General features: G+C 41.5%; 3 protein-coding genes across 5 annotated transcripts; 2 read left to right on the forward strand and 1 right to left on the reverse strand.

Annotated features, from left to right (window-relative positions):
* Positions 1 to 162: 162 nt before the first annotated feature.
* On the reverse strand, positions 163 to 3176 carry LOC131103773 (coiled-coil-helix-coiled-coil-helix domain-containing protein 5). Of its 2 annotated transcripts, none has more exons than XM_058050301.1 (4): positions 2638 to 3176; positions 1713 to 1849; positions 1488 to 1639; positions 163 to 307 (listed from the first exon to the last, which is right to left on the reverse strand). In XM_058050301.1, exons 1-4 carry the CDS (start codon positions 2794 to 2796, stop codon positions 279 to 281), a joined length of 477 nt encoding a protein of 158 aa, XP_057906284.1. In that variant the 5' UTR covers positions 2797 to 3176; the 3' UTR covers positions 163 to 278. The 2 variants fall into 2 exon arrangements, with proteins under 2 accessions (XP_057906284.1, XP_057906285.1); XM_058050302.1 differs by lacking the exon at positions 2638 to 3176 and adding an exon at positions 2198 to 2564 and having other exon boundaries at positions 1713 to 1853.
* atp13a1 (ATPase 13A1) lies at positions 2624 to 12564 on the forward strand. Its single transcript, XM_058050260.1, has 24 exons — positions 2624 to 3133; positions 3262 to 3351; positions 4560 to 4823; positions 4898 to 5053; positions 5123 to 5192; positions 5267 to 5373; positions 6460 to 6589; positions 6687 to 6742; positions 6818 to 6944; positions 7861 to 7998; positions 8088 to 8208; positions 8288 to 8445; positions 8510 to 8685; positions 8756 to 8866; positions 8950 to 9075; positions 9161 to 9269; positions 9357 to 9550; positions 10615 to 10711; positions 10787 to 10971; positions 11069 to 11183; positions 11248 to 11587; positions 11660 to 11771; positions 11853 to 11996; positions 12073 to 12564. The coding sequence occupies exons 1-24, from the start codon at positions 2795 to 2797 to the stop codon at positions 12181 to 12183; spliced, it is 3576 nt and encodes a 1191-aa protein (XP_057906243.1). The 5' UTR covers positions 2624 to 2794; the 3' UTR covers positions 12184 to 12564.
* Positions 12565 to 13188: 624 nt separating this feature from the next.
* LOC131103767 (kinetochore-associated protein DSN1 homolog) lies at positions 13189 to 17062 on the forward strand. Of its 2 annotated transcripts, none has more exons than XM_058050292.1 (11): positions 13189 to 13295; positions 13536 to 13572; positions 14049 to 14280; positions 14362 to 14435; positions 15158 to 15230; positions 15356 to 15431; positions 15518 to 15574; positions 15656 to 15727; positions 15795 to 15942; positions 16096 to 16183; positions 16608 to 17062. In XM_058050292.1, the coding sequence occupies exons 1-11, from the start codon at positions 13258 to 13260 to the stop codon at positions 16688 to 16690; spliced, it is 978 nt and encodes a 325-aa protein (XP_057906275.1). In that variant the 5' UTR covers positions 13189 to 13257; the 3' UTR covers positions 16691 to 17062. The 2 variants fall into 2 exon arrangements, with proteins under 2 accessions (XP_057906275.1, XP_057906274.1); XM_058050291.1 differs by having other exon boundaries at positions 13226 to 13295; positions 14004 to 14280.

Below are 17062 nucleotides of genomic sequence, written 5' to 3' on the forward strand. Positions count from 1 at the left end.
GTAGTCAGGAGAGTTTGTGTGGGAGTGATACATTCCGGTTTAATATTTGACTCATTGTGCCGAATGGGACGGGTGAGGCAGATATATGTAGCAGAAAACAAAAGAAGAACCCCCCCCCCCCCCCCCCCCCCCCCCCCACTGGGTGAGTAATACATGCCTCACTTTTAATCAACGTCAAATTTATTACAAAGTCTACACAAACTCACAAGTATGTCAGGGAAATCAAATTTTTCTGAGTTGTTTTTGCAAATAACGTGTCAAAAAATGATGCTTGAATGCTATGATGGCACCGATACTGGATTTTTACCTGGAGTAAAAAGAAGAAAAAGAAGAGAAATATGTCAATTACAGTGTTTCCCGTACATTCATTTATTTGTCACAAGTACATTTGGACCGCCACAAATACATTTGGTGCTACCAAATCACACTTGCTCATGAACACATTATAACGGGACTGTCTGTGACAGGAGCGTGTCATTCCAATTCAATACAGTAGATGGCATTGTAACTAAGCTTCTTAACACACCTCATTATGCATCTGGTTCGCCAGAGAATAAGAAAACGTAGCAGGAGGGGTCAGTGTTGCTAACTTAGCAACCTTTGTCACTGTATTTAGCGGGTATTCAGATCCTTTAAGGATCTGTTTTTTTCCCCCAAAAAAAGTCTATAAATAAATCCATTGACTTTTTCTGGTTTAATTCGACACTTTTGGTGTCCAAATGCAGCCAGCGGGCTGTATTTTTTTATTTTACTGGCCCATGGCACATCCTGAAAACACAATTCAACAAAAAAATGGAAAAATCAGCAGTAGTTTTACAATAATAAAGTCTAAATATTATGGGAATAAAGTAGAATTACGAAAGTATATTAATATTTAAAATATTTTATGATAACATTTTTTTAAAAATAGCAGAGTAAAAAAACATCTGTGAAATCATATTCTGACAATAAAAAATGTATGCAATTATATGAGAATAAGCTTGTAATACTATGAGGAAAAATAATAAGTAGAGTAGAGCTGAAATATTAAAGATTTTTAAAAACCGGGAGGAAAAAAAACAAAATTAAGATTTAATTTTTGGAAAATTTGATTGGGGAAAAAGTTATAATATGATTGTAATAAAGTCAAACTATTATGGGGAATAAAGTCACAAACACACTGCAGTCCCGTGGGAAACACTGAATTATTTATGCATTAGCATGAAACAAATAATAGTAATCAATTTTACATACCATGAAGTAAAAATTATTTTGATCCACTACTGATTATACAAAGACATGACGAGTGTATATTTTACACCGCAGCGTTCATCTTCAGATGGCAAACTAGTGGAGCCTGAATCAACAGTGCCTCTGCTGGTTGAACCCAAGTAGTGCGCTCAATTTTGTCAAAATGACGTTGATTTAGAAATATCAATATGCCCACTCCTTGTAGTATGTTACTCATCTTTTACATTAATTGTATAGACTTTGCAGCCAGAACTTACCCACTCCATTGAGGTCCACCGTCTCTGCACAGCCTAAAAAGCGAGCCACATGGGCTGAGCAGGAAGCAGGCGTTCCCTGGTTTTCCCTGAGACACTTCTCAAACTCCACAAACTCCTTCGAACAATCTTCTCTGATCTTCTGGATCACTGGACTAGCACAGAAAAATGTAAGAGTTAGCAGCCAAACATAAATGATGATAATTATGTTATAATTATACAACTTACTGTGATGATGTACACTGTGCAACCTTCATTTTCAATTCATGACACGTCTCCTGCCATGTTGATGGATTGGAGGCCACACATGATCCGTATGCTTCCATTTCTTTATGGCAGTACCTTGCTGTGATATTGAAAGCAGCCTGCCTAGGAGTAAAACAGTTGCAGGTACTGTCACAAAGTACTCACCTTGTATTTGCAACATAATGATACCTCTAATACCAGAGGTGGAAAGAGAAAATGCATTCAGACCAAAATGTTGTGTATGTAATGTTGTGATGTGCCAGGTACAATACTTAATAATGACTTAAAAAAACATACGTAAGTAAAAGTACAAGAACAGACTTCTAAAAAGTACAAATACACGTGAAAATTACTCAAATTATTCAACCATCTAGCTAATTGTTAAGCATTCAAACAACACCGTAAAATATACGTTTACAGTTTCCACTACAGAATGCAGTGCCCATATTCACAATAAAACGTCTTACATTATGTTATTTTGAGCTGGTTTGTAGCGATGAAGCAGATCAGCCAAGGTTACAACTCTATTACTACATGTGGTGCCATGTCTGCTCGTTTGCACACGCCTCCTTCTATCCGATTGGATGGCAGCCAAGCAATCATTCATCTGATTGGGCGGAAAACAAGCAATGGAACACTATCTCATACCCTATTGGTTAATATTGACGTCAATTTTATAGCTTCTGCCCTGGTTCTACGATGACGACAGCTGTGTTAAAGGTACAGCGCCTTCATTTGACATTTGTATCACAACTACAATGTTGTGTATGTCACAAAAAAGGTTCAGCTATGCGCAAATAATACATACAGACAAACTTTTACCGTTTGATATTACAAGCGCTTGTGTAAGATTGATATTTCCGGGTCATTTCGTCAACGACAGATATTACGCATTTTACGTGCTTACGTATGCGGAAGTGGCAGTCAGTGGACGAAGGATTCGACTGAAGGGTTCTGTCGGTTGGACTCGACAACGTTCTGCGGGTAAAAACAGCATTTTAACGGTTCCAGCACGACGGCGCTGCGGTGGATGATAGAGGGGGGCAAGGGGTGAGCAGAGCAACATGAACCACGCCAAAATAGCAGGCGATATGACGGCAGACGGCGATATACAAATGGCCCCCTCCGTGAGCAACAATCAGCATGACAATGGCACCGGCGACGAGCTGGTGAGCTCGGTGACGCTCTACAGGCGAAGGCCTCGGCTGTTACACGGCACCATCCTCCCGTTCCTGACTGTTCTCTACCCGGGTTGGATGTACGTGTGGTTGGGAGTGTACGGCGCCTCGGAGTATCCGGAGGCAGGCCTCCTGGCGTTGGCTGCCATCGGGATCGCGCACGTCCTCACTACGCTTTCTGGTTATTGGTCCGTGCATGCCCACTGTTGGCTCACTTGTTCCAAGGTAAACATCCATGCAAATATCACTATTATAGTGTCACTGTTATTCTTCATTGAGATATCACAGCATGGCCACTGTTATCTTCAGGTGATATGACTCTTGTATGATTTTGTCATCTGTTCTATCAACAGGAACCAGACCCAAACAAGGCCACCCTGGCAAAGGTCATCCCTACCCCAAATAACGGTTCAGCTGAGCTTGTGGCACTGCAGAGGGACCAGGTTAGTCGGGGCCACTTGTCCTATTGTATTACACAAATAGGCTAACATTGTAAAATAAACACTGATAATAAGTCAACAGCAGCGTGGCTGGATTCTAAGGGGAACAATTTGCAGCATGAATGCATCAGCACATGATTTTTGATCTTGCGGCCTTTATGTGATTACAATATTTTAAATTTGCAGTATTTTCCCCTTGCATATGTTTCATGTATGTGTGTATCCTATCAGCTAGCTCCTTGCATGTACTATTTTCAGGTAAACTTTCCAAAATGACCAAAAGCGCCCACTAGTGTACAGGAGGTGTACACAGTGTGGCCAACAATTGAATTAGAGCAAGTGCCCGGTTAATGTGTGCATGTAAATATACCAACTAGCCACGTATACATGGACCCAAATGTTCCAATTCCATTCGGGTTATTTGCTCAAACTGAAAGAATGTAACCTTTGTATACACCTCATTCCGAAAGAAAAGTGCCAATCCGAATGAATATATAATCAGATTCACAGGGGTGGAATATTCCTTTCCCCAATCCGATTGAGGTATCTTGTACCCGCTCAATCGGAAAGTTGTCAGACTGCGTTCTTCTTCGTGGTGTTTTTCTTCTTCTGTTGTTTATTGGCGGTTGGCAAGCAGCTTTCGTGTGCATTAGCGCCATCTGTGGAACAGAATCTAAACCCTTCTATACGCCATTCACAAGTCCAGTTTTATTACAAAAGAAAATACATATCTATATAAAACATGTGCCGAGCTTAATTATAAAATATTAGCAAGATTGAACTTTATCTTTTCCTGTTCCCGATTGCGTTCTTTCAGCGAATGCTGAGATATGACGTAACACGCAGCTCCAGATGTTCTTCGATTTAAAAAAATGGAGGCGAGCAATCAGCACTGGACTGCTGCGGAAAGTTCGTTTTTGATTCAAACTAAATTTCAAGACTGGACGAACGAAAAACTGGCAATACGGAGTTATTCCAACAAGTGAAAGAAAAACTCAAGAAAGTCGGTATCACATGATGTTAATGTTTACGCTTTACTGGGCATGCCCCATTGACTATTCTGGTTGATTATAGCGCCGCATGTAGACACGCGATTGGAATATTCCTTTCCATGTATACCATTGCTTTCGGAAAGGTCATTCGGAAAGAGAAAAACTCCTCATGTAAACGTGGCTACTGAAACCAATGGCTCCTTACTTCCTTCTCAACAGGATGACAACGGGGAAGACATTCTCTCTTTTGAGTTCCAGAAAATCCGCTACACCTTTGACCACAAAGAAAAGAAACGCTTCTTCCCCATTGCCTTCCCCATCAGCCACCCGATGGGCTACTTTCAGTCGTGGCGAGGCTACCAGGAGGAGGTCGAACTCAAGGCTGCGGAAAAGCGCTACGGCACCAACCATGCCGAGATGGTGGTTCCCGATTTCCTGGAACTGTTTAGGGAGAGGGCTACTGCACCCTTTTTTGTCTTCCAGGTTTGTTGTTGCAGTGTTTTTTCTTGTATCTTTCATTATGTTCACTATAAAGCAGTGTGTTTTCCATCTTGCAGGTGTTCTGTGTGGGACTGTGGTGTTTAGATGAGTACTGGTACTACAGTGTTTTTACGCTTTTCATGCTGGTGGCCTTTGAAGCCTCACTGGTCCAGCAGCAAATGAGAAATATGTCCGAGATCCGCCGCATGGGGAACAAGCCCTACATGATTCAGGTGGAATTTCAATCGACTTTCCATGCAACATAAAGGCATTCCAGTGTAACATTCGATGTTGTCTGGCAGGTTTATCGCAACCGCAAGTGGAGACCCATATCAAGCGACGAGCTCGTCCCTGGTGACATTGTCTCGATTGGTAAGGGTACCTTAAGTGTCTTAACTACAATCAACACGAGTGGACGGTTAGTGCATATTTTTACGGTGTCCCAGGACGGTCCCCCCAGGACAACCTGGTGCCGTGTGACGTGCTGCTACTCCGGGGTCGCTGCATCGTGGATGAGGCCATGCTGACAGGAGAGTCTGTGCCTCAGATGAAGGTGAGAGCTCACATCGCAAAAAGAACCCCGTTCTCTCAGCTCCCGAGTGGCTCCTCTGAGAAATAGTTTCTTTGTACTCTGGAGGGAGTACAGACGAAATCATTAGAAGAAATGGTCACACTAAAAAGATGGTTTGATGATAGTAGATTGTCCTTGAACCTAAATAAAACTAAAATCATGCTGTTTGGTAACAGCACAAAGGACACACACCAGTAATACAAATAGACTGTGTAGACATTGAAAAGGTGAAGGAAAATACATTTCTGAGGATCACAATAGATGAAAACATGAGATGGAAAACTCATATTACAAATATACAACATATACAACATTACTTATTGTGTGGAAATATGGGGTAATAACTATAAAAGCAATCTTCACTCGCTAAATGTACTGCAAAAAAAGGTCAGTAAGGATAATTCATAATGCCGCCTACAGAGAACATACTAACTCCTTATTTCTAAAATCACAAATACTTCAACTTGCTGATATAGTTCATCTTCAAACAGCTAAAATAATGCATAAGGCTAAAAATAAGTTAGCTAAAAATGTCATCCAATACTTCTCTACAAGAGAGGAGAAATATGATCTCAGGGAAGAACTACATTTGAAACACTTACGTATATGCTAGGACTACGTTAAAAAACCATAGCATTTCAGTATGTGGAATCAAACTATGGAATGGATTGAGTAAGACCCTCAAACAATGCACAACGATGAGCCAATTCAAGAAACAATACAAGCAGTTGATATACATATTACATATACATATTACTATATTGACAGTTACTATGGTACTATGTCATTGTATGGTCATATCAGCTCGTACTTTGGTACGTGACAAAAAAAACAACAAACTTATACTACTATATTAGGAAAGCAGGAAGTGAACAAATGCTTCCTCCAGCGCAGTCACACTTCATCCACCTTACCAGTGCCGCCCACTCCGGTGTGAAAAATGTGATTGAATGTTTGGTGGCTGTCAGAGACGTCTCTGAATTGGCGGCCATGTTTGTCCGTTCCGATTATGATTGTTTTTATTCTAATTCTAATAATTTGTTAACATTTCCGTGTTTGGACTTTCAGGAACCTGTGGAGGACTTGGACGCAGAGCAAATCCTTGACCTTCAGTCAGATTCTCGCCTCCATGTCATCTCCGGCGGGACCAAAGTGGTCCAGCATAGCCCCCCTTTAAAGGCCAGTGCTGGACTCAAACGTAAGCACGGTCAAGTCACCTCTTAATGTTCATGTTTCTGCTAAACTTATGATGTCACAAAATCCAACAAAGTCGTGATTTTTCCTTGCGTGTGCAGCTGTTGACAACGGTTGTGTGGCATATGTCCTGAGAACGGGATTCTACACCTCTCAGGTGAGTCTTTTTTTTCTTCATTCCACCCACGGTTAGGGGAATTCAACCCTCATTCTGAAACTGGTTCGCACGCAGGGCAAACTTTTGCGCACAATCCTGTTTGGCGTGAAGAGGGTGACGGCGAACAACTTGGAGACATTCATCTTCATCCTCTTTCTTCTCGTGTTCGCAATTGCCGCCGCCGCCTACGTGTGGGTGGAAGGTGAGGTACATGGAAATGAGCGGTTTATTTGGTAATGGTAATGGTTTTATTTCATTTGAACATGCAGCAGGTTACAATTGAATGCATCACATAATCAGTTCACAGTTCCACATGTCCAAAAGGAGTAGGAAGAAGCAAAGCTTATTAAATCCTACCCCTCCATCTGGTACTTTTACAATCAGTAACTGTTACATTTGTTCACTTCCTGCTTTCCTAATATAGTTTTTGTATTTTTTATTATTTTTTGTTTTTTGTCATATACCGGAGTACGAGGTGATATGACCATACACTGATATAATGGGTAGTGAATGTTGAACAATGTGGGTTCACTTCCTGCCTCTCTAATATAATTTAACATTTTTAAAGCATGGTTTAAATTTTAATTAATTAAATAATTTTAATTTATTTTACACATTTTTATTTATTTTTAATTTATTTATTTATTTATTTATTTTTTGTCACGTACCGAAGTATGAGGTGATATGAGCATCCAATGACATAATGGGTACCATAGTAAGTGTCAATATAGTGATATGTATAGCACATCATGACTGGTTCAAGACTCTTCATCCTTGTATTTAGCAAACATCAACTGCTTGTATTGTTTCTTGAATTGGCTCATCGTTGTGCATTGTTTGAGGGTCTTACTCAATCCATTCCATAGTTTGATTCCACATACTGAAATGCTATGGCTTTTTAACGTAGTCCTAGCATATAAGTGTTTCAAATGTAGTTCTTCCCTGAGATCATATTTCTCCTCTCTTGTAGAGAATTTTATGTAAGTGGTTATTTTTAGCCTTATGCATTATTTTAGCTGTTTGAAGATGAACTATATCAGCAACTATTTAGCAGTAATCCCAGTCAAAGTGTCGTACATAGCATCTTAAGTACTTTTTTGTGCTCCGCTTTCCTTCAGGGACCAAGGACATCAGCAGGAATCGCTACAAGCTCTTCCTGGAGTGTACCTTAATCCTCACTTCAGTGGTTCCACCTGAACTCCCCATTGAGCTTTCCCTGGCTGTTAACACATCTCTTATCGCCTTGGCCAAACTATGTAAGTAAGCATGTGTGCATTTACTTATCAGCGGTGGTTAATTCTTTTTTTTTATTTTTTATTTTTTTATCCCTCCCGCTGTCTTTTAGATGTGTTCTGCACTGAGCCCTTCAGGATTCCATTCGCAGGGAAAGTGGAGGTGTGTTGTTTCGACAAAACCGGAACGCTGACGAGTGACAGTCTGGTGGTGCGAGGAGTCGCGGGCCTCAAGTAACCCCCCCCTCCTTACTTGACATGTGTTGTAGTATTTGAACTATATTATTTATTAGACTTGTACATATCCGACAAGGGAGGGGAAGGAGGTGATGCCTGTCTCGGAGATACCAGTCGAGACACATCGGGTGGTAGCCACCTGCCACTCACTCGTCACTCTTGATGATGGACAGCTGGTTGGAGATCCACTGGAAAAAGCTATGCTGACTGCCGCTGATTGGACCCTCACCAAAGGTAGAACGTGTGTCCCACTTTGTTCAATGCGGTGCCAATTCAGAGAGGAAACCTTGTGTTCCAGATGAAAAGGTCTTCCCACGCGGCATCAAAACCCAGGGCCTCAAGATCCATCAGCGCTTCCACTTTGCCAGCGCTCTAAAGAGGATGTCAGTTCTGGCTTCCTATGAGAAACTGGGATCCACGGAACTATGCTACATCTCAGCTGTTAAAGGGGCTCCGGAGACACTCAGAGCCATGGTACACATGAGCGCCATTCTTTATGCATCACTGCGTTGTGTTGTGTACAACAATGTCATTGTCGTTGCAGTTTTCAGAGCGTCCAGAGAGTTATGACGAAGTACACAAAGAAATGTCTAGAGAAGGGGCGAGAGTGCTGGCTTTAGGTTATAAAGAGATGGGACACCTCAGTCATCAGCAGGTTCTTTTTGTTTTTGTTCCTCCAAAAAAAAAAATGCTCCAGTGAGTCGTATATTTTGACTGAATCTTTCTGAATTTCCCCAGGTGCGGGAGATGAGCCGAAATTCCCTGGAATGTGACTTGACCTTTGCGGGTTTCATGGTCGTGTACTGCCCCCTCAAAAGTGACAGCAAGGCAGTCATCCGAGAGATCCAGGAAGCTTCGCATCATGTGAATAATCAAATGCGATGCATGCTAAATGCTACATTTTTTTTTGCATTTGTAAAGTACATGCTTTGTGCTGTCGTGGTCTCAGGTGGTGATGATTACCGGCGACAACCCCTTGACGGCGTGCCATGTCGCCAGAGAGCTCCACTTCATCCAAAAGGAACACACACTTATATTGCAACCAGGTCCCAATCATGGTAGGTGGGGACTGGATTTTGCAGTGATATAGACCTGCATTGCATTGTAGCCCTCAACAACAACCTCGGTGCTGTGTTGCTTTCTAGGCAGCTGGCAGTGGGAGTCAATCGACGGCAGCGTGCATGTACCTCTGCCGCCTCCCGCGGTCTCGTCATTTGTTCGCCAGTACGACCTGTGCATCACTGGCGAGGGTCTGGCCAGACTGTGCTGTGACCCCCGGCTGCTGCACACCCTCTTGCCTCACATAGGAGTGTTTGCAAGAGTCAGCCCCAAACAAAAGGTAAGTCGGTAAACACAGGATGAAGAATTTCCAGCATTCAAAGGGTAATACTCATCACTTATACATGCAAACACTGCCTTATTGATCTGCTTATTTGGTGCATTCCACTCTTGACCAAACGGATCGTGATACCCGTGAACGCATCCTTAGCAAACACTAGAGGAGATGGTATGATGGTCATTTTAAGACTAGCAGAGTAAAGAAATATGATTAATAACACATGATATGGTAATGTTTTTATTTCATTTGAACATGCATCAGATTACAATTGAGTGCATCCCATAATCAGTTCACAGTTCCACATGTCCAAAAGGAGTAGGAAGAAGCAAAGCTTATTAAATCCTACCCCTCCATCTGGTACTTTTACAATCAGTAACAGTTACATTTGTTCACTTCCTGCTTTCCTAATATTTTTTTTTTTTTTTAATATAATTTTTAGGTTTTTTCATTCATTTACTACCGCTTTTTCTCACGAGGGTCGCAGGGGTGCTGGAGCCTATCCCAGCTGTCTTCGGGCGAGAGGCGGGGTACACACTGGACTGGTCGCCAGCCAATCACAGGGCACTTTTATGTTTTATATTTTTTAATTTTTATTTTTTTAATTTTTATTTTTTATTTTATTTTTGTCACGTACTGAAGTACAAGGTGATATGACCATACAATGACATAATGGGTACCATAGTAAGTGTCAATATAGTGATATGTATAGCACATCATGACTGGTTCAAGACTCTTCATCCTTGTAGTTAGCAAACATCAACTGCTTGTATTGATTCTTGACATGATGACTGAATTCAATGATTGAGCAAGTGTTTTGTTCAAAAATATATTTGGGGTTTGTCCTATATTCTGTTCAAAGTCGTCTTATATTCGCTATACGCTGATACTCTTGGTTATGTTTGCTGATATCCTTCTAGCTGCTTTTGCAACCCCATTAAAGCCCAGACATGGCTTGTGAATCTTCAACGTCCACGATTGGGTATCGGCATTTTCCGATATCAATAGTGGATCAGATAGACCCCATTCGTACTTGTAATACCGTGCAATATTCTGCTGTGTTGCAGGAATTTGTCATCACCAGTCTCAAGGGGCTGGGTTACGTCACACTGATGTGCGGCGATGGCACAAATGATGTCGGCGCTCTCAAACACGCCCACATAGGTAATGTGATGAACATTTATGTCCATTGAGGTGACGCATGTCATATTTATTATACTGTACGATCATTTTACACAGGTGTCGCCCTGTTAGCCAACGCCCCCGAGCGCATGCCTGAAAAAAAGAAACGCGGGCGAGACAAGGAGGCACCCGTTGCAGAATCCAGACCGTTGCCACCTGTTAACTCAGGGGGCAAACTGAGCTCCAGGGGGGCCAGGCAGAGGGTGATGGCCCAAAGGGAGGAGCAACTCGCTGCGCAAAAGGTGGGGATCCCGTGATTACTATGCTATGTATGTTATGTATGTGTAGTGATTTCCTATTATCATTGAATCATATAATAAAGTAGCACCTTTTTCACAGGAGAGAATAAGTCAGGTCTTGCGGGAACTGGAAGAAGATCAGGTGCAAATAGTGAAACTGGGTGACGCCTCCATCGCCGCCCCCTTCACCTCTAAGCTTTCCTCCATACAGTGCAGTGAGTAATAAATATTAAAGTTCCAAACCTCGTGCCACTTCTAAACGTCTTTTTCTCCCTCCAGTCTGTCATGTGATAAAGCAAGGCCGTTGCACTCTGGTAACAACGCTACAGATGTTCAAAATACTCGCTCTCAACGCCTTGGTGCTCGCCTACAGCCAGTCGGTGCTCTACCTCGAGGGGGTCAAATTCAGCGATTTCCAAGCAACCCTGCAGGGTTTACTGCTGGCCGGATGTTTCCTCTTCATCTCTCGGTCAAAGCCACTGAAAACATTGTCTCGGGAGCGGCCATTACCGAACATCTTCAATCTTTATACTGTGTTGACGGTGCTGCTGCAGTTTGCGGTCCACTTTTGTAGTCTGGTCTTTCTCTACAGAGAAGCGCAGAGCAGAAGTCCGCCGAGGTAAGGGGTTTCGCTGGACTTAGTAAGATATCGCATCTGGTTATTTATAATTTATCTTCTCTTTTTTTCCAGAGAGGAGCAGTTTGTGGACCTGTACAAAGAGTTTGAACCCAGTCTAATTAACAGCACCGTCTACATTATGTCCATGGCTATGCAGATGGCCACTTTTGCCATTAACTACAAGGTGATGCTCTTCAGCATTCATGTGCAATTTCTAATGTAATTAATAGTATTTAATATTACAAGTGCCTTATTTCTTGGACAGGGTCATCCTTTCATGGAGTCTCTCAGTGAGAACAGACCACTACTATGGAGCATCGCTCTGTCGGGCTTGGCAATTGTGGGACTCCTCACTGGTTCCTCACCCGAATTTAATGAACAGTTTGCCCTTGTAGATATTCCAACTGAGGTGAATTGACACAGCATTGTATTGTTTTTTTCTGTAACTGTATTTTAGTAACAGTGTTCTTTGTTTTCCCTTGCAGTTCAAAATGATCATCGCCCAGGTTCTGGTGGTGGACTTTGCTGCCGCACTATTGGTGGACCGCGTCCTGCAGTTCCTGCTAGGCAAAGGAACTCTGAGGGTGCCTTCTTGAACTCTCCTTGCCATCAGCACCTGCTGCCCTTACCTATTCTAAAGGGAGAAAAGACTAACGGAAAGGAAGAGGATGGAAAGGAATGATGCTGAGATGGTCATGGCGCGCAGTACTGTACACTCCCCTCCTTCGGTCTACCTTGTTACTGTATTACCATCAGCCCTCCCTAAACTTTATCTGGCCCCTCCCCATGACCACACAAGGCCACGAAGACAACAGTATTGAGTGCAAGACTGTGCCAGCAGAGTGACGCATACAGACACACAAGAGGGACATTCTCCAAGAGAATTGACGAGTGTTTAGATTTTTTTTTTTTGATTACTGTCCTTGATTTTGTAAAAAGACATCTCTAACAGACTTATAAAAAGAGTTACAAAGTAAGAGGTCTGCAAGTTACTGAATTGTCGGTGCACACACACTGGCTGTATTTTTTAATCTAGCACTACAGTTATTAATGATTATATGGATTATTTGTAATTTGTAATTATTTGTAATTGCTCAAATTAAGCATTCATTGTTAATTTGAGTATAGCATAATTTTTATAGTATATATTTTATATATATGATTATTTTATATAGTGTATATATATATGTATGTGTATATGTATATATATATATTATATAAAATAATTATATATATTATCATCAGTATATTTATATTGAGGAAATAAGCCACTTTGGGGATAGTTTGCATAATAAGCAGTAAATCTATTCTGCTGATCAATGCTGCTATTGATGAGTTACTTCATTCAACAAAGCTTCCATCACATACATAAGCAACTAATATGCTTTTACCCTTTTTTAAATTTAACTAGAATTTGAAATGAACAGCCAGATCAGTTTTAGCTGCAAACCAGAACTTCTACGTCATCGATCGGATATACTGTAGTTTGTTTACACTCCTTGCTGTTTAAATATATAAGTTCGCAAAATGTCTCTACAATATTCAAAATATCCTCCAGGTTAAGTAAATAACACTACATTTCCCACAATGCTTTCTCGGGGAAATCGTTTCCGGAATGGGCGGAGCTTTTTGGGCGCGCGTTGTTGAAAAAAAGTATTTGAAAGAAAAAGATGGCGCCTGAAAAACGTTCGCTCACAGACCAAGACGGGTTTGTCATTCTCATTTCTTGTTGCTATAAATTGTTTACCTTGCTGTGCGGCTGAAACATAGTAAAGACATGCAGGATTATGTACTTCTTTTTCGACTTCGCCGTAACGACACCTCAAGTCGCTTTATGCTGGGTGTGCTAACTGACACTGGACATCAAATGCTTCCTTGTATTTTTTTTTTTTTTACTTGCACCGGACAAGGTTATCTTTTATTAAGTTGTTGTATAATTGTCTTGCAGTTGCGGTACTGTCGCCGCTGTGGAAACGACGGATGAGGTAAGATGAATCAATGTGAGATTTTAGCTAGCCTTCGATAATGATACCGTTTATCGTTATTAGGTTATGGGTGATTGAGCCTATCCCAGTGGGGGAACCCATATTATCCCATATTATCGTCTATTCGTTTTCTATGCCACTCTATGCCCTCATTAAGGACATGGGTGAGCTGGAACCTATCCCAGCTGATTGGTGGGGTACATCTGGTTCCAACTATCCACACTCACATTTACACCTAAGCCTAATGCATATATTAGGAGTGTTGGAGGAAGCCCATGCAAGCACGATGAGAACCCAAAATGATGTTCCAACTAACATTCGAACCCGGATCTTCATCAGTATGACATGATAACCGCGAGGCTACATGCAACCCTAATATGATAGCAACACATTTAGTTAATATTCATTTGATTCTTGTCTTCTTCTCTCAGGCCAATCATGCATCCAAACTAAAATGCTCCCCCTCCTCCTCCCAGGGCAGTGCCCCGCCGCAAAAATCACCCCGTATCGAAATGCAGGCCCCCAAAACGATGACGCCAGAAACCGGAGAGGAGCATCCGGACTCAGACCTGCTGGAAATGGCATCTGGAAGCGCGGAGAAACCGGCGACGTGTCCGCCAGCCAGTCCCACTACTGCAAGGAGGAAATCCTGGAGGAGAGCCACCATGACAAGACGCTCCCTGCCTACACTTCCCAACCCGTATCAGAGTGAGTTTAGTATATCAGAGGGCGGAATGATTGTGAAATAAATGTCTTCATCAATGTTCTTTTTTTCTTTTTTTTTTTTAGCTTTGTGCAGGAACATCAGCACATCTTTATCACAGCAAGAGAGGTTGAGTCTATTGACGGAGGCTGCCATGAAGGTCATTTCCAAAGTAGAGATGCTTGATTTTGGCTTTCATTCCAATATCCATTGTTACACTTCATTACTGCTCTTTCCTTAAGATAGTGTCATGTAATGATAATGAACACATTGTACTTCTTTACTGTACTTGTACTGGATGCATTTCACAATTTAATACTAATATGCAATACATGTAATATGTGGTGGGTTGCAGAGGGATTGCTGTTTCATGGTTGACTTTGGCCTATGAGTCAAAAAATATTGATCGTAGTATGTAGTATACTGGTCAATGTGTGGAAGCATTTTTTTTTGCCCCCCCCCCCCCCCCCACTCCATTTGAAACCCTTAAAGTGTAGAATAAATACATTTGAGGCTCACTAGTTAGCTCGGTATCTTGCTATGCTTAAAGCATCTCTTGTGTTGCTATAGTGATCCCATTGCTAGTGCATGAAAATTGAGCAGTGTGGTGTAAACAGAGAATGACAGGAGTGTAAAGGTGACTATAGGGGTGTTAATTAATGTCTACAGGACTCTAATAATGGTTAAAGTCATATAGGTTTTCTGTGCTCTGACTATAAAAAAGGCTGCTCATGCACTGATATCATTATTGGCAGAAAAATCGATATCGATTGGATCAATATCTCATTTTTATACCAGTATCAGCCAGTATTATTAGACATCCTTATTCCAAAGGCATCCGCATCAAATAACAGTGTTTCAAATCGTTCTTTCTGTCTTCAGCTTGCCATTGACAGACTTCAAAATCCACTCAAATCAGTGACAAATTCATCTCCAGAGGTTTTTCAAAAACAAGGTGAGTGCTTGCCCTACTTCCTTTTTGGCTTGCTTTAGGTTTGCTTTTTGGGGGTCGCGGGGAGATACGGCCATATTTAATCCAAAACTGTGTATATACAAATGTATATTTCCTACTTTCTATAGTTGAAAACTTGCAGACGGAGTGGCACTCTCTGACCCAAAGCACAAGCAATGAACAAATACCTGACAGTGCAGCAAGGTTAGTTGTATCCCTGATGTGTCTTTTTACTTGTTGTGTTTTCTCATTCGGTGCAGCATTTTTAGTCATGTAATATTTGCTTGCAGATGTGACGATCTTGCAATGCGGACAGCTACGGAAAAATTTGTGAATACCACTAACAGGTTTCTTTTCATGAATCTTTATATAGCCATAACAAAAGATTGTTTGTTTGTTTTTATTACACATTCTGTGTTATGTTTTAGGCTTCAAGCTGAAATTGAGTCCTGGGAAGGACTCTTACAAAAACACCAGAGTAGGGCAGAAGAACTAAAAAGGTAAGAATATGTGCAGTATCCGATCAAAACAGTTCTTTTTAAAGTTTGTGTCCTCTGTTTGTCACAGGAAAGTGGCTCAGGGCCATAAGAAGGCCGTCTCCTTAGATCACACATGTTTGGCCTCATCTTCACAATACCAGTTCATTCGAAATAAGCCCGACTACCACAGCCTCCTCTGTAGGCAGCAACCCGTCATGCACACAATGGCAGCAATTGTATGTATGCCGAGACCTTTTTCCATACATAATTTCAATTCTTTTTTATATAATTGTTTGTTCTCCTGTAGAGACTTTCACTATTATGTCAGTCCTGGTTTAATGTAAGCTAACATAAATATGGTATTAAGGTTTCTGTTTATATGTCCGTAGATGGATACTCAGTGTAAGATAGTCCGAGAACTTCAGTCCATCAAGGAGCAGTCACAGCTGATCGTGAAAGAGACCAGTGGTCGACTGGGTAATGATCTCTATTTATTTATTTATGTGTTTATTTTTAAAGCAAGGCTGCACGGCGGTCGAGTGGTTAGCGCGCAGACCTCACAGCTAGGAGACCAGGGTTTAATTCCACCCTCGGCCATCTCTGTGTGGAGTTTGCATGTTCTCCCCGTGCATGTGTGGGTTTTCTCCGGATACTCATTCCACATTCCAAAAACATGCTAGGTTAATTGGCGACTCCAAATTGTCCATAGGTATGAATGTGAGTGTGAATGGTTGTTTGTCTATATATGTGCCCTGTGATTGGCTGGCGACCAGTCCGGGGTGTACCCCGCCTCTCGCCCAAAGACAGCTGGGATAGGCTCCAGCAGGAAAAGCGGTAGAAAATGAATGAATTTTTAAATCATTGCCAGAATCATTCCTGATAACTTTTCTTTTCTCATCAGCGGCTCAAGCTGGATTCCGGGATCATTCCGCCGACATCATTAAGGAACTTGTGATGGCACCTTTCCCGTCCACAGCCACATAAGGGCCTTAAATGGAGGCAAGCCCTCAAAGGACATTGTATATAAATATATGTATATATTTTTTTTGTGGGGTGGAGTCATTTTGACTTTTCAATATATTTGATAGTGTGAACTATGCCTGTTCATACGTAAACAGCTGATAGTTGATGTAATTCAGTTATGTGACCAGCAGCTGGCAGTATGCATCTTAAAATAATGCAAAGTTGCAAGCTGCTATAGCTTCATGAAATGCCTCCTCACCTCCTAAAAAAAAAAAAAAAAATTAAATCCCAGAGACTCTTATAAGACTAGACAAATGAGTGCATGCATGGTGTCAATTTCAAAGAAATGTACCATATATATTTTTTGCAGTAGTACAAGTAGTAGAACGACCA

Source organism: Doryrhamphus excisus, chromosome 15, assembly GCF_030265055.1.
Source record: "Doryrhamphus excisus isolate RoL2022-K1 chromosome 15, RoL_Dexc_1.0, whole genome shotgun sequence".
NCBI lineage: Eukaryota > Metazoa > Chordata > Actinopteri > Syngnathiformes > Syngnathidae > Doryrhamphus > Doryrhamphus excisus.

Coding starts and splice junctions, on each gene's coding strand:
- LOC131103773 (XM_058050301.1), bottom strand. CDS start 2,796: ATGTTGCTCTGCTCACCCCTTGCCCCCCTCTATCATCCACCGCAGCGC. Junction 1,850..2,637: donor TGACTGCCACTTCCGCATAC/GTAAGCACGTAA, acceptor ACTCCTAGGCAG/GCTGCTTTCAATATCACAGC. Junction 1,640..1,712: donor GCACAGTGTACATCATCACA/GTAAGTTGTATA, acceptor TTTCTGTGCTAG/TCCAGTGATCCAGAAGATCA.
- LOC131103767 (XM_058050291.1), top strand. CDS start 13,258: ATGGCGCCTGAAAAACGTTCGCTCACAGACCAAGACGG. Junction 15,575..15,655: donor TTTGTGAATACCACTAACAG/GTTTCTTTTCAT, acceptor GTTATGTTTTAG/GCTTCAAGCTGAAATTGAGT. Junction 15,943..16,095: donor TGCACACAATGGCAGCAATT/GTATGTATGCCG, acceptor ATATGTCCGTAG/ATGGATACTCAGTGTAAGAT.
- atp13a1 (XM_058050260.1), top strand. CDS start 2,795: ATGAACCACGCCAAAATAGCAGGCGATATGACGGCAGACGGCGATATA. Junction 3,134..3,261: donor GTTGGCTCACTTGTTCCAAG/GTAAACATCCAT, acceptor TTCTATCAACAG/GAACCAGACCCAAACAAGGC. Junction 10,972..11,068: donor AGCAACTCGCTGCGCAAAAG/GTGGGGATCCCG, acceptor CCTTTTTCACAG/GAGAGAATAAGTCAGGTCTT.